The 17,644-nt window shown below is 38.2% G+C and overlaps 1 protein-coding gene across 1 annotated transcript in view; it reads left to right on the top strand.

The window, feature by feature from the left end:
• The window catches only part of prdm1b (PR domain containing 1b, with ZNF domain), a 65,773-nt gene that overhangs the window by 6,385 nt on the left and 41,744 nt on the right, over nt 1–17,644 (top strand). Inside the window, exon 2 of the mRNA XM_028818675.2 lies at nt 7,445–7,722. Coding sequence (XP_028674508.1) covers nt 7,546–7,722 — 177 coding nt within the window. The 5' untranslated portion in view covers nt 7,445–7,545. The remainder of the gene's footprint in view (nt 1–7,444; nt 7,723–17,644) is intronic.

Here is a 17,644-nt window from a genome sequence, read left to right as displayed (position 1 = left end):
CATCCAGGTTCTAAGGTTTGGTCAAAAAGCTACTAAACCACTTGGCCATGTCTGCAAACTATATATACAGTATATATATATATATATATATATATATATATATATATATATATATATATATATATATATATATATATATATATATATATATATATATATATATATATATATATATATATATATATATATATATATATATATATACATACACACACACAAGCTGTGTAAGCCCGTGCTATAAAAAGCCTGGGGTCCTGGAAACTATTGAAATCGTCAGAAAAGAAACTGAAATGTAGAGATGTCAGGTAATTAAAAGGAACTACTCTGGGCATCTCTCTCCTAGGAGGTTTCGTTTTTGCCAGTGTGCTCGCCTCGCTTGTGTATTAGAGGTGGGAGAAAAAGTAAAAGGGATACCGTTTTGTCAATGTTAGCGGCTAAGCGACTTTGTCTTTCTTCTGAGGTTTTGTTTTGCTGATGTGCTGGCCTCGCTTGTGTTATTAGAGGCTAAGTCCTTATCCCGACTCCACCTATCACTTCCAGGCTGGACAGACACACATACTTCCACGTGTAGACGTTTCTAATATATATATATATATATAAAGTGACAAATAGAGGCACCCCTTGAACCCTCAGACCAGCCGTCAGACACCAGATAAAAGTCCAAATAATGGTTTATTATAATAATACAGTGCACAAAGCACCCTCCTCTCCACAATACTTATACAAATAATCAATAATCAAACAATCCTCCAATATCCCAGATGCTTAGCCACCCTGCCTCCCAACTCAGCTCATCTGTCTGGGATCTCCCACAGACCTTTATAGTCCTCGACCCGGAAGTTCTTCTGAGCCCTCAGTCTATGTGATTATCCAGCACTTCCGGGTCAGGTAAAAACTTCTCTTTTCTTCAGCCCGGAAGTATATCATTTCTTCCGTTCCCGTGACTTGGAAATACTTCCGGACAATACGGAAAATATAAATCCCTGGGCCTCCCTGCAGTGACTCCTGGTGGCCCCCATGGTATCCAGCAGGGCTGTGCATTATAACTCCATGCTGCAAGGAGGGCTACATCTGGCGGCCTGGGGGTATTGGCCGGGATGAATGGCCGGCCATATCTCACAATATATATATATATATATTCATGGCATTCGTAGTCTGAATCACAATCTGATTGTATGGGTGGTTACCTACCAGGTAACGCTTGTGGTTGGTCAGCAAGTCGGCTAACATCCACCACGGTGCCCTCTTTCAGTTGCGAGAAGCAGATCATAGAATGGTTGAAATAGTTTTACTGTCAAATAATGCAAAGAGTACGCGACACGTGTTTCGCCCTAATTCTGGGCTCATCAGGCGTACACACTCACTGCATCCCCTCTCGGGAATCGAACCTCGAACATCAGCGGCGAAGCCCCTAACGCTGCGCTACGGCGTATGGTTCGTTCATTTGACAGCATGTAGATCAGGGTAATTACATTCATGGCATTCATAGTCTGAATCACAATCTGATTGTATGGGTGGTTACCTACCAGGTAACGCTTGTGGTTTGTTTATCTTAAGTGTTCATTGCTGTTGTCCGAGTTTTGTTTTTTTGTTTTTTTTACTGAGTGTTAGTTTGTAGCCATATCTTTTATTGTTTAAGGTGCACACAAGTGTGTGTAGGGGTGGCTTTCTCTCTGGCACTGCAAGGTAAAAAAAAACCTTAGTATTTGTCCTCCGGTTGTTTTGTGTGTTTCTATATTTTATATTCCCCCTGCGAAAAAAACTATTCAATTTCCATGAAGGCTGGAGGAAAGAGAGCTGGCCATGGCCATGGAGTTAATCGAGGGTGCGGTACAACCAACTCATCCAGGTCCTCTCAGCTGCCTGCAGTGTCACCTGACAGTCTTATAGAGACAGCCAGCAGCAGCAGCAAGTAGCTGTGCCACCAATGCCAACTATGTGCAGCTAACGAGCTGTGGCCAGGGCTCCAGATCCTTAACAGGTCCCTCTGAGGAGGAATTCTCCCCTGCTCTTTGATCACACCTTGGGGGATCTCTGGGAAGAAGTCCAAAAGGAGGCCAATAACAGACCTGGAAAGTGATGGGCAGGAGCTTCTGGAGGAGGTGCTAGGCACATGTAGGGTGGAAGACAGTGAGGACTCGGAGCTTCCACCAGCTACAGCGACACAGTGGGGCAGGGGCAGGCCATCACCCGCTGAGGACCAGACTGTGACAGCAAAGGAGGAGCAGCTGCACATTTCTTTTATTGCTGACTCTGTTGACCTGGGGTCTGACTCAGTGGAAGAGGAGGAGCATGAAAGTGACAGACCCTGGGTGCCACCTACTCAGTCACAGAGCAACAGCTCCAGAAGTGAGGTGGACAGACAGTAGTGCCAAAGGAAGTGAGGGGGCAGCGGAGCCCAGTGCTAGGCACTCTCCAATCTTGGTAGGCAGCGCCTCTGGCAGGCAGCAGCCAGAAGCAGACACCCAGATCCATGATGTTCCACATATTGCCGCCACCAAGGCAGCCAGCATGGTGCTATGAACGTTGCCGGTCTGGGTCTGTTTCAGCATATTGACAGAGGATCAGGCCACAGAGGCCTGCAGCCTCTGCCAGCAGAAGGTATGCACGGGGCAGCCTGGTTCCCATATGGGCACTACCCCCCTCATCAACCATATGAAGAACCACCACAGGCTGCTGTAGCAGGCCTGGCAGGCCTCCAGTGGTTCATCTGCATTATGTGTTGCTCACTCCCACACCCTGGCACCACTTGTATCAGCGTCTGCCAGTGGACGGCAGTCCTCGGCTGCAGAAGCTCACACCCAGAGGCAGCCAGTGTGCAGCTCTTCCTCTTCCATGCCCTCTCCTACCCATCTTGTTATCATACAGCCTCATGGAGGCATGGTTGTGCAGTGGTTGGCACTGCTGCCTCAAAGCTCAGGTCACCTTTTTGGCCAAAATAATAAGTTCAGCATAGTTGGCAGATACTTCCCTAGCCCTTTGGGACACTTGAAAAAAACAGTGAGATTAGATTAAAAATTATTCTCTTTGGCGTTCATTTCTTTGAATTTCCTGGTTTTAAAGATCCCTTATTATTATCATTATTTCTGACATTAGATTCCAATTTGGCACTTTCTCTTTGTTTACATGAAACATAGGATTGCTTTCTAGTTACGAAGCTTGCACATCTCTCACTACGTTCTTTCTTCTTTGATCTCTAGGAAGCATGGTCATGCAGTGGTTGGCACTATGAAGAGCACATGATCATGCTCATAGTTAGTATTGCTAGTCTACTGGCTGACACACTGAACATTTGAACACAGATGAACATTTGGCAGAAACTCAGGGTTAGCAGAGAAAACTCATGCAGATATGAACAGAACATGAATACTTCATGGAAACCAAAGGTGCTAAGGCAGCTGGTGAACTACTATAGCATCAGTATTCATACCAGTTATTTTTCATTTTCCATAAAAACAAATGCTATAGAATGTAAAGCCATAAAGGCACATTAATACTGTGTATAGCAGGTGAAATCAATTGAAGAGGTCTAACAAAAAAGTAAATAATGCAAGTTTTCAAATTTTATTTTTATGAAACATATACAGCATAAATAAGAAGTTATCTGTGCTTGTCGCACTTGCCAAATGTGCAGGTTGATCTTCGAGTTCCACGTCAATATAAGAGAAGGAGGCAAAACTTGAAGGAGCCATAAAAAACACAGGAGAGACTACGTGTTAATAAAAATAATCCATGCAACCATCCATTTTCCAACCTGCTGAATCCGAACACAGGGTCATAGGGGTCCGCTGGAGCCAGTCCCAGCCAACATAGGGCACAAGGCAGGAATTAATCCTGGGCAGGGTGCCAACCCACCGCAGGACACACACAAACACACCAAGCACACACTAGGGACAATTTAGAATCGCCAATCCACCTAACCTGCATGTCTTTGGACTATGGGAGGAAACCGGAGCACCCGGAGGAAACCCACACAGACACGGGGAGAACATGCAAACTCCACACAGGGAGGACCCAGGAAGCGAACCCAGGTCTCCTAATTGCGAGGCAGCAGCGCTACCACTGCGCCACCATGCCGCCCTTAATAAAAACAATGAAAGATTTATTAGTTTTTACAAGACGTTTTTATCATTTTGATAGAAGAAAAAGTGCAAAGCATCAGCACAGAAAGTTTGGAGAGCCTTCCAAATGACTTCAAAAAATAGAACGAGCCAGCAGCTTCAATCATACGCCACTTTGAATTTTCTGCCTTTAACTTTTTTAAAGCTGATTTTTTTTTTCCATTTCTCCCAGGGCTGAATATTTTTACAATAAACTCAGTATTCTGAAAAGCACACAAAACTGTTGTTTCTTGCATAAATCAACATAAAACATGTGTTGCTGCGTGCAGTGCCCTGTCGCAGCGTGTTAGCAGTCTATGGCCGCACAGCGACAGTGCTGGGGGACAGGGGCGGCAAGTGGCTGTCGGGTTGTTTTCTGAAAAGCATACAAAGCAATAGTTTATCATATAAATCAACATAAAAAGACCTATGTACTTTGTCTAATTTTTTCAGACTACGATTTCAGCATTTCTGCTTTGTTTTGACTAAATATATGATTGCAAATCTCTGACTACGTTCTTTCTTCTTTGATCTCAGAGAGACATGGTGGTGCGATGGTTGGCTCTGCAGCAGCACAGCTTGGGTCACCTTTGTGGCCACAATAATTGGTCCAGTATAGTTGGCAGATGTTTTCCCAGGTCTGTATCAAAGGAGTGACACTTCATAGGAGTGACATAAATACCATATTAAAGGAGTGACATTTTATTGGAGTGACATAACGATGGAGTGACAAATTATGATTAAAATTTTATTTAAAAAAAAACAAAAATTAAAAAAATCATAAAAACTTAACACAACTGAAAGTATGCTCACCAAAAGAATCGTTGTCACCTCACCTACCACTTGGATGGTTGGTTGGATGGTTGTCACTCCTTTGAAATTTATATCTGAGGTTTCACTCCTATGACACGTCACTCCTTTGAATAGCACCGGTTTTCCCTAACTCTCAGGGACACTTTAAAAACGACTGCACCATTATAATTCAGTCAAATCTAGTTCAGTTAGTCCTTCCTCATTGACTTTAATGGATTTTGCCAAGTTTAGCAAATGTCACAAACATTTCCATGATTTCCCAGCAAACTCTGCAATGTTCGCCCATCACTACTCACCAATTGTTCTGACACTGACCTTTTTAAACTGTACGAAGAAACCAAATTACCCAGAGGAAACCCAGAAGACTCTACAAATTAAATCTAGACTCTTGCAGTCATAAACAGCCATGCTAATGGCTTTGACACTGTGCTGCACAAGGTTAAGACTCATTGAGAATTTTTGTATTTTTATGATCTGTGACCCAAAGGTAAAGGCAGATTTTTTTTTTGACTGTAAAGATCAGGAGAGTAAATGTGGTCAAAATCCAGGCCAAATTCAATACCAAAAAATCAATAAACCGTGACGTCCAACCCCAAGCATTAAACCAAAATTCTTAGTCAGGAAAACACACAGAGAACCATAGTAAGTAAAGCAATATGCAAATGTAAAGAATTATTATTATTATTATTAATCAGTAAAATAAGTAAAGAAAAACTACACTGAAAAGTCCAATGGTAACTACAATCTCAAACATTCAGAAAGTGTATGACGCTGATCTTTTATATGTTTGATTCAGAGATATCATGCACTGCATACTTCTGGTTGCCCACAACAGCAAAGCAACCATCAACAAAAATTCCTCCAAGTGGCAGCACCTAAGAGAAAACAAAATGGCATTTTGGAAGAGCTGCAAAAAATTTTAACATTATGAATGTCAGAAATACATTCCTTGGGCTTAAAAATCATATTTCACATGTTTCACTTTTGAAAAAAAGCCTGAGAAAAATGCAGAAAGAAAACATAAAACAGCTGATCATAACATTTTACTGCCAGAATAAAGAAAAAAATCCAGTTAAAAGTTTGTTCAGTAACAGGAGACCCTTAACTGTTCAGTACAAAAAGGTCCAAATAATGGCAAGGTATGTTTAAATTTAAATAGGTATAATGATAATTGCCTTAGGAGTGTTCTAAGATAAGGAATATTAGTTTTATATGTAAATAAGTTGCCTTTATAGTTTAATTTACTCTCATGAATTTTAGGATTTATATAATTAAATATGAAACATAAAGGCTCTGCTTGTTTGAGCCCAGTATACTACAACCTGCGTTGGGAACTGGGGTTTGAGAATGTTATGCTGTGTTATTAACAAGCATTTTGAATTTTGCTTTTTGCTTGAACATAACTTTTGAATATTTGATCGGCATCATTTATTGCCTAAAATTAGACAACAAATAACCTAGCCCAAGTAATAACTAACACAAAGCTTATATTTAGTACTGTGTTACTGGCTTTATGTCAGCTCCCTATAAGTAAAATGGAACAGGTTTCAGCTCCAGAGCATTAAGAACAATTGAGAAAGCCTTTTTACAAGTAAAGTTCAAACATAAGGTGAAAGAAGAGCATGATTAAATGTGTGTCACAGGCAAGAAAATTTGTAAATGCTCATAATCTATTTCTGTTCACATGTGAACACCAGAGGGAATCCCTTAGGTACTGTCCTGTTTGTGACCAAGTGGACTACTGACTAGTGTCATCCTGCACCATCCACCAATTCCACCTCCTATCCAAACTGTGTGGTTTCCATTATTCTTAAAATGGCTTCAATTCTCTAGCAAATCAAAAATGAAAAAACGGGCAGCAGAGGACAGCAACTTTAATGGACTTGATGGCCACATACAGTACTATATCATAAAGGAGGTGTTGTTTCTAACATCTCAAAGTGCCTCCTGCCAGATGGTAAGGAATAAGCCTTTTTTCTGACCTGGGAAGAATACCTCTGCCTTACAGATTGACCCAGAGCCATTCAATCAATGTTAATCTTAGATAAGGGTGTCATCCTAATGCATAATAATACATTTATTCTTGTGATTGCATTACATTATATGATATTTCATTGCTTGTATTGCTAACAAGAGCAAAATAAACTATTCTTTCTTCTACTGCATTTAAACATTGCTTTTTTATGCATATGTAGTTTTCTCTGTTTTCTTTTTTTACTACAATTTTATTATATTAAACATTTGATTTCAAATATTGAATTGGTTCATACAGTCCACGCTTGGAAGTTTCTTCTGTTCCCTTATCCCTTTGTACCTCTGGTCAGTTTTTTCAATATAAATTGTATGCGCTTCCAAAATGCATTATATACACTGGGACAGAATTGAAGTGTGGACATTGACAATTGCAAGATTTTAGACATTTGTAACAAATCAATAAATTTTAGCAAATTATATGTAGAAAATATGGAGCAGATTGGCACATTGCTATTTTTCATTTTTTAATGACTGAATTTTGTTTCTCTTTTTTTCAGTTAAAAGCTTTAAACCATATGACATATAAAAGCAAAAGACTAACTTAAGAATAAAAACTGAAAGAAAGAAAAAAAGACCACATACAAAGAAACTGACTACCATGAAGAAAAAGGAGGACGTGGTTGACATGTTGCAATGGACAGAGGAAGAGTTTGTACAAAATTGCACCTATATTGTCAATGACCAGCCCTGTGACTCTCACTCCAGCTCCTGCCTTCCCCAAGCTGAGTCCTCCATACCCCGCAATCTTACCTTCAAATACAGCGAAACGAATGAGGTAAGGCTTTGACTGTTTTACAAGCTCTGAATTGTAGTAACAAGCCGTTTATGATTCTGAGGAAGTTTTAACTGGCACCCATTCACAAAACAATATTTTTTTTCTTTCTCAGAATATCAGTTAAAATTCATATGTACACAGCAAACCAGTTATGTGTGTGAATTAAGCAGTCCAATACATGAAAAACAAAAGAATTAAAATAATAAATATCTTCATTTGACAATGATGAAAAATAATGTTTAAGCTTCTTACAGCACAAACACTACAGATCCTCAAAAATGTAAAAATAAGAATGGTGCTATGCTGCCCTTATTAATGCTGTTACATCATGAATCCAGCACCCTAACTTCAAATCTCACACTTGGTCACTGCCTGGCTGCAATCTGCATACTCTGCCCTTGGGTTTTGCATGCTGCTCTGGTTATCACTGTTAAGTTAATTAGTGATTATAAATTAAATATAAATATAACCCAGTCAATGTGTGTATGTGTATGGACCCTGAAATGGAATGGCGTTCACTGCAGGACTTTTCATTCCTCGCTGTCAGGATAGATTCTGGCTTCCTTTGGGCCTGAATTTCATTAGTTAATTCTGCAAATGTTATAATAATAACTATCTGTAGTACCCAGCACTACCCAGTTAGGAATGAAGTGCGGGTACGTTCACTAAATAAATTCCCAGTGGGCAGTGGGCAATTCCCAGTGGGCAGCCAACTCAGGGCACAGGTCACTAAATAAATCTCCCCAAGGGGTAACGTTTCTGAAGGAAAATAGATAGATAGATAGATAGATAGATAGATAGATAGATAGATAGATAGATAGATAGATAGATAGATAGATAGATAGATAGATAGATAGATAGATAGATAGATAGATAGATAGATAGACTTTCATGAACTGAAGTTGCATTATCATGACAGCTAGTTTTGTCTTTGCATCTTGTTATCATGTATATCCAATCTTTGATAACATTTTCACACCACACCATAGCTAGGAAACGGGTGGCACAGCTCAAGGTTAACATAATAATAATAATAATAATAATAATAATAATAATAATAATAATAATAATAATACATTTTATTTATATAGCGCTTTCCCATGCTCAAGGCACTTCCAGAATATAAGAAGAACGGCAGGGTATACAGTGTATAGCATTATACAAACCAGATAAATAAATAAAGAAGATTACAACAATGAATTCAGAGAAAAAAAAAACATAAGACTGCCTTAATGAGGTAGACTCTAATATGTTTCACTGAGCATCTCTACTTCAACAAATTTTATCTGTGAATTATCACGTGTGTTATCTATTACATTAACTAGTTATGAAAAGTTTTTAGTAATAAGTGATTTAAATTTTCATATACTGTACATAATCAATTTGGTCCCAATGTAAGGAAGTTTATGAACTTTGTGTATTCTTTAGTCAGTATGCTACTGTCCAATACACGGGAGGTCATTTTAGATTGAGTACTATCCTAAGGACCAACCATGATGAAACACAGATCCTAAATACTGTGTGGTGCACGAAAATATAGCGCTGCACACGGTCAGGAGCCCTGGCCTTGTTTTAGCAGCAAACATAATCAGGTTAAGCTAGCAGGCAGTCCCAAGCAGGTTTTGTTTAGTTTTGTTTAGTTTTGTTAGTTCTGTTATTGTATGTTCAAATGGACTCCTTCAAGTTGACACAGAGGGTTCCGTAAAACAATAACCTTTTACAGGTGCTCCTATGATACTGATGGTCATATGGAAAGAAGTCCTCATAAATCAATACGAGATTATCACAACAGATAATCTGTGAAAGTTATGTCGACATGTACACCATGGTTTGAAAGCTACTTGTTTATGCACCATTCGTTATATTGTTAACATTTATGGTTTGTCATAACTATACATTTTAAAATACTTTGGAACGACTGAAAGTTTTTACTATAAATAGTGGTAGCAGATAAGAAAGCAAATACACTATAAATAGAACAATGAAATATCTAGTCTTTCAAAGCCAAGTACTTCATTAATGTTAAGCCATGCAAAATTGTATTATGAAATAACATACAAATACCATAACTTTTTAAATTGTGAATTTCAGTTCACATTACAACTGCTTGACCTGTTTAGGGTCAAAGTGGCTTCATGCTGAAGCCTCTAGGTTCTTCTGGAGAATTCCCACTGGCCCCCAGACCGGCCATGAGATATGATCCCTCCAGCATGACTTGGGTGTTCTGCCAGTGAAACATGTCTCAAACATGGTGCTTGGGATATCCTCACTACATTGCCACACCATCTCAAGTTATTCATCTCACTTTATAGAAGGAGCATTTCTAGTACATGTTTAAAACACATCTTGGCATGCAGATCTCCCTCTATGATGGATCACAAAGAATTTGAATAAGGGATCTTTTTCCAGTCCCAGTTTTTTTTGCATTAGAGGATGATGGTTGAATCTTTTAAGTTATGAATTGTAAAGTTTTCCTGACCCACATTGTCACAAAGCTGAAAAACTACATTTTGCACTCATGGATACTGGTGTTCAAAAATCTCACTGTAATGGAATGAAGTGTCTCAACCACATAAAAATGACCACAAATCCACTGTAGAACAGGCAGACATGACTGATGCAGTATGAAGTACTATAAAAACATATCTGGTAAGATCTTATCAGTGAATCAGACCCAGACACACTGCTTTTGGGTGGCTTGCTAAAGCTTGTAGATTAAGCCTTATGATTGTAAAAGAGCTAGATGTGCATAGCAAATTAAAAAAGAAAGACAGAAAATGTCAGGCTCATCTAGCATATGGCCTTATCTAATGACAATCAGAAAGATATTCACAGCCCACTATTGGAATCAACTTATAAATAATAGATTTTTACAGCACCTGATTTGGTGGGAAGATTTGGACATTTTAAATTTATTATTACTCTGCCTTTCCTCAAACTTAGTATTGTGCTGCATATATAAGAAACCGAACAATTATGTTTTAAATCCATAACAGTATTGGTAACACTTAATTTTAGGTAGTCATTATAAGAATCAGTTATTATTACTCTATAAATATATTTCTAATTATGCTATTAAGGAAAGTAAATTATTATCGGAAGTAATATGACTTTTAAAAAAGGTTATTGTCACTTAGCACAAATTTTTATCAACTTAAAAATGTTTATAATTTGTCTAATTATGTGCATAATTTCTTTCTTCTCAAAGATGACATTTTATTTATAATGCTTAGTCCTGAAAAACTATGTGTGATTTTAAGGTAAGCGTATAAAGTATGTAAACAATATATTACAAATAAGCGATTTTAAAATTGCCATGATAACAGAATTATATGCTTACAGGGTCATTATTGTTTTGTGTACAGAGTACAGTGATATTCTTAGTTGCATGTGCTAATTAACATGCAACATTTTGCCCTTCTCCTGTTCCATGAGTGAGTATAACTTCCTTACCTTGAAACTTTTGTCTTCCTCACCAGATAATGTGGAAAAGGTATTGCAGGCTAGGACAACTACTGTGATCAATTTTAAATGCTATGAAAATTAGGACTTTGCCATAATTAAGTATTCTGGCCACCTAGAGAAAAACAGCTATGACTGTAGGTTTTATCCCCAAGTAGTTTGTGCCCTGAATAATTTAATGCATTCTGTCTTATGTACCACTAATTTACAACCAAAATGCTCAGTTATAACCAATTCATGCCAACTCAGTTTGTGAGTTTGTGAGATGGTGCTTTCTAAATGGCCTCTTTGTCCTGTGTAAAACAGTAACACCAATAGTTGGGATGCACTTTAGGTGCATCAATAAAAAGTCATTTATCACATATATAACTCTGTATCTCCAGTCAATGTGTAGGCACCTATTCTTTTTCCTGTACATGACTGATTACTGCTGCCGATCACACATCTTACTTTAATGTTTCTGCTTCTAAAATGCTCAGTGCAGCTTTGCACAGGTGTATATTCTTGTTGTACTGACACCTCTAAGAGTGATAAAACGTGGCCTTCTAAATAGTAAAGACTTCCTTATCCAATATTTAGAATAAAGTAACGTTTTTATCTCTATTCAATATAGAGATAATAAGGTTTTTATTTTATAGTTCTAAATATATAATATTGAGACTCTCTGCTAGTATAAAATTTTACACAAAAAAATAAACATTAAACAACATGTAAATAACATATTCTTTTAGTTCTAATTTATAACACTTCTTTACATTAAATATTTTCGTATTCCAGGACAACTTATTAATAGGAAACTGGAAATATGTAATAGCCAGACATATAAGACTTTTTGAAAAGGACAAAACCAATATATATGTATAAATGGGAATTTTTAAATGGTTTACTATTGTTAATAACATACTTAGCATTAAAGTAGCAATGTTTGTGAACTGTGAAAGATCACGGCTTTTCCTGCATTCCAAAAACACGTCCATCGGACTGTTAACTTTAAATTGACCAAATATGCCAGTATGCTCTGAAAGAACCTGCACCCCCTCAAGGGGGCTGCCAGAATAGGCTCTGAGTCTCCAAACCTCTGTACTAAATGAATCCACCAACTGTAAAACTGCTTCATTCAATTTAGGGCCACACGATAAACACATACTGTATATAAAAGATTTTGATTTACCATGCTGTACATTCAGGAAAACAAGTTATTGGTAAGAAAAACATCATCCTTTAGCATGATGATGACCCAAAAAACACTGTAAATATTATGAGAACACTATTGGCATTAGAGCGGCCCCAGTGTCAAAATAACTGAAGCTCTGTGGGATCACTTGGCCAGGAAGGAGAACAAAAAACAGCCAAAAATAAAAGATGATTGACATGGTTTTACAAGACGAATACTTGAAAAATTACACAGCACTGTGCCAAAAGAAACTGCTTCCATTTTTGCTTAAAATACTGACATACTTTAAAATCACAAATCATCCTTATTATTTAAATTGTATGAGTATTTTTGTTTTTATTTATTTTAAAGTGGTATAGTGTTTTCAAGAGCAAATGACCACTGCTCCGATAATTGACATAAAAACTTTTTGGGGTGCCTGCAGTGTTTATTTATTATCTCATTTACTTTCTATTTAACTAATGTTTGCTTTATAAAGAATCTTATGATAGTGTTCCTATAAAATAAAGATTGCATTTTTAAATCTTCTTTAATAGAAGTTAAAATGTGAACCTAGCTGAACATAAGGATGCAGGAAAGGATATGTCTACGTCTAAGTAAATTCCTTAAGTAAAATAAGTTTCCTTCAGAATTGACATTTTCCCAAACTAAATGTGTTGTGTCACTGTTAGAATCTTTTACAGTCCTTGTTTAAATTCTTTTCATCTCCTATCTAAAATGAGTTACAGGAACTTTGAAAGTTCATTCCATCTTGGGGTCACATTTATGAAGGAATGCTTCAATATTTCAATCTATTTTACTTTATAGGCCACAGTTTACATGGCACACCATTATGAAATGACCTACAAATCATGCTAGAGTGCACAGGTTGACAGACGAGATTAGACAGGTGTCCCTGTGGACTATGATGTTTGCTGATGACATTGTGATCTGTAACGAGAGTAGGGAGCAGGTCAAGGAGACAATGGAGAGGTGGAGATATGCTCTAGAGAGGACAGGAATGAAGGTCAGTTGGAACAAGACAAAATACACGTGTGTAAATGAGAGGGAGGTCAGTGGTATGGTGAGGATACAAGGAGTAGAGTTGGTGAAGGTGGATGAGTTTAAATACTTGGGATCAACGGTACAGAGTAATGGGGATTGTGGAAGAGAGGTGAAGAGGAGAGTGCAGACAGGGTGGAGTGGGTGAAGAAGAGGGTCAGGAGTAATTTGTGACAGACAGGTTCCAGAAAGAGTGAAAGGGAAAGTGTACAGGATGGTAGTGAGACCAGCTATGTTATATGGATTGGAGATGGTGGCACTGACCAGAAAGCAGGAGACAGAGCTGGAGATGGCAGAGTTAAAAATGCTAAGATTTGCATTAGGTGTGGCAAGGATGGACAGGATTAGAAACAAGACCATTAGAGGGTCAGCTCAGGTTGGACGGTTTGGAAATAAAGTCAGAGAAGCGAGATGTCATTGGTTTGGACATGAGCAGAGCAGAGATGCAAGGTATATTGGGAAAAGGATGCTAAGGAAGGCCTAAGAGAAGATTTATGGATGTGGGAGAGAGGACATGAAGGTGGTGGGTATAACAGAGCAAGATGCAGAGTAGAGGAGGAGATGATCTGCTGTGATGACCTCTAACAGGAGCAGCCAAAAGAAGAAGAAGAAGAAACATCTGTGAACAACAGACGTTATCTTGTAACGAGAGGAAGAACTCTTTAGAAAATGTATTTATTTAATTTCATTTATACAGTTTATCCCTTCCACACTGAAATGCTTATTTTTTAATTAAAAATGAATTCTTAAAGGAAAACAGTTCTTTATTTCACATTAATTAATCCTGTCTTCATTTTTTAATAAGTTTACTTCCTAACAAAGCTCAATAAAACCTAGTACTGGAGATTTACTGCTGTCAAGAATTGAGATACTGATATTAATTAGTTTTTGGTAATGGTATTTTTGATGTCCGTCTTTTTAAATTTACATCCTTTAAAAATTCATAAAGATGCCATCATCTACATGCTACACTGATCCCTATGATATTGGACAGAGACAGTGGTGCAGTAAGAATTATGTTTCTGGACTTCTCTAGTGCCTTCAACACCATCCAACCTCTGCTCCTTAGGGACAAGCTAACAGAGATGGGAGTAGATTCATACCTGGTGGCATGGATCATGAACTATCTGACAGACAGACCTCAGTATGTGCGTCTCGGGAACTGCAGGTCTGACATTGTGGTCAGCAGCACAGGAGCACCGCAGGGGACTGCACTTTCTCCGGTCCTGTTCAGCCTATATACATCAGACTTCCAATACAGAGTCCTGCCACTTGCAAAAGTTCGCTGATGACACTGCTATCATGGGCTGCATCAGTAGTGGGCAGGAGGAGGAGTATAGGAACCTAATCAAGGACTTTGTTAAATGGTGCGACTCAAACCACCTACAACTGAACACCAGCAAAACCAAAGAGCTGGTGGTGGATTTTAGGAGGCCCTCATGGACCCCGTGATTATCAGTGGTGACTGTGTGCAGAGGGTACAGACCTATAAATACCTGGGAGTGCAGCTGGGTGATAAACTGGACTGGACTGCCAATACTGATGCTCTGTGCAAGAGAGGACAGAGCCGACTATACTTCCTTAGAAGGCTGGTATCCTTCAACATCTGCAATAAGATGCTGCAGATGTTCTATCAAACGGTTGTGGCGAGTGCCCTCTTCTACGAGGTGGTGTGCTGGGGAGGCAGCATAAAGAAGAGGGACGCCTTACGCCTGGACAAAATAGTGAGAAAGGCAGACTGTATTGTAGGCACGGAGCTGGACAGTTTGACATCCGTGGCAGAGCGACGGGTGCTCAGCAGGCTCCTGTCAATCATGGAGAATCCACTGTATCCACCGAACAGTATCATCTCCAGACAGAGGAGCAGCTTCAGCGACAGACTGCTGTCAATGTCCTGCTCTACTGACAGACTGAGGAGATCGTTCCTCCCCCACACTATGCGACTCTTCCACCCCGGTTAAACAGTAACATTATACAATGTTACTGTCTGTTATACCTGCCTCGCACTCTCCACCTTGTACTTTTTAACTTGCACTGTGTTTTTATCACTCTTTAATTAATAGTGTTTTTATCAGTATGCTGCTGCTGGAGTATGTGAATTTCCCCTTGGGGATTAATAAAGTATCTATCTATCTATCTATCTATCTATCTATCTATCTATCTATCTATCTATCTATCTATCTATCTATCTATCTATCTATCTATCTATCTATCTATCTATCTATCTATCTATCTATCTATCTATCTATCTATCAACAGAATTTTTGGGTGAATTTCAAAACATCTTTCATAACAAAAATGAGCTCTACTCCATTAATTGATCCAATGCAACCTTTGAGATTAGTGCTTCCCATTGCTCATTCTACTTATTTTCATTCACTGTGGGGGAAATGACAAACATCGGTCATAAGAAAAACATAGAGCTCAATGCTTAGTCATATTATAGAAATTTGAGGTTATTGGGTTGTACTCATAACCTAAGGCTATAGTAAGCAGTATTGCCTGTAGTGGACTTTATCCTCTTAGTTTAGCCCATTCACAGCAAGTCTAGAATAAAGTGCTTGACTGACTCCAGAAATGTGAAGTTATGAGCTCTGAAGGAAGATAGAAGGAGTTACATGCTGTTATCAACACAAACACAGATTAAGAGCTGGTATGATTGAGACATTGAAAACTACATTGTGACTTAGTATGGCTTTACTGTAAAATTAATTTTTCAACAGTAAAACAGGGGCCTAAATGTACAGTAGTCTAGTTAAATTTTGCCCAAATTTAGGGAGTTTTTCTTCATATAAAAAGCTGTGATACATGGAAAGAGTTGCTGAGTGGCTCAAGAGGAATACACTGGGAACTTTGCAGTCATGACATGGTGACATTTTATAAAAGTCAGGTGAATATGGACTGGCATGCTACCTGGGTTTCACAGAATAGCGTGTACTCATCCAAAATAACTGTCATGGTCTTTAGTTCTTTCCAGTGTCTCACTCACCCACAGTGAGCTCCTGAGTTGGTCAGTTGTTAGAGTACATTTAAACAAATGTGCAATATCTCTATACTTGTAAAGCACCTTCAGATGGTGTTCATTATAGAAAGACACAATATAATATTGAAGGATGATCCTCTTTTGATTGCCACTCCTTTACTTTTGTAATACCATACTGACTTAGATTTGAATTTAGCTGTGTATCCTGGCAGCTTTGGGCACAAAGCAGAAACCATCTCTTTTTAGGGTGCCAGTTTTAGATAGACATTTAATACATTTATAAATATATTATTAGTTAAGACTATACACTTGTTTGCCATTAGCTGTTTTGGTACACACCCCTTTACTGCTAATCCTGACATTTAAAATGCAAGAATACAAGTTGCTAACAAAGCTAACAGTAGATACTGTATGTTCATCCAAAAAAGGTTATAGCACATCCTGTATGTTTTCAGATTTGTCTCCAGAGTGTTGTTTTTCTTACGTACTTATTATTTATTGCTTACTGTGGTTGAAATTACAACTTTGATGAATCACTTTTTTATTGCCAAAAGCATGTTATGCACTGGTAATTAGGTTTATGCCTTACACTCTTATTGGAAACGTAAGCTGTTTGCCTTTAGGGTCATGCTGAAATGAGGTTCACGTAATTCTACGCACTCCAGGGCCTCACCTTATTTATCTTGGGATTGTATTTTTTCCTTAGTGCGTCTTGGAACTAGTACAAAAACTGATGATTTAATCTCATAAGGTGGAAAAACAGATACACTACTTTAATTTTCCATATTAGGCATACAAAGATGCAAACACACCTTTTATCATTGTTTAGCTGTAATGAAAACATAATACACATATTTCAATATTTTCCATTATCAAGTCTGATTTTGAAACATTTCAGTTGGAAAAAGTGAATCAAATTGTCACATAGTAACCTAGTTTAAAAAAAGCAAAATCAGCTGTTTTTGTGATTAAATTAATAAGTAATTTAATGAATTTGTAATATGATTTCACTTTTTGTGATCAAAGGGCATCTTTGAAACAAAAAAAATATTTTCTAAAATAGTTTGTATATTAAACTAGCCGTGCCCAGCGGCTTCGCCCATGTATTAGTGAAAAAGGGCAGTGAAGAGGGCCCTCCCCAACTCCCCACTCCCGATATCAGGCTTCTCCCCTCCCCTCGGCCTGCAGCGTCTGTCTCAGATTAGCGCGGATATATCACTCCTGCATGCAAACTATGATTCTTAGCGAGATGAGAGAAGTCA

This window comes from Erpetoichthys calabaricus, chromosome 14 (assembly GCF_900747795.2).
Source record: "Erpetoichthys calabaricus chromosome 14, fErpCal1.3, whole genome shotgun sequence".
NCBI classification, from domain to species: Eukaryota; Metazoa; Chordata; class Cladistia; order Polypteriformes; family Polypteridae; genus Erpetoichthys; species Erpetoichthys calabaricus.
Note: the sequence above shows the minus strand (reverse complement) of the source record. Positions and strands in the feature narration are given on the sequence as shown.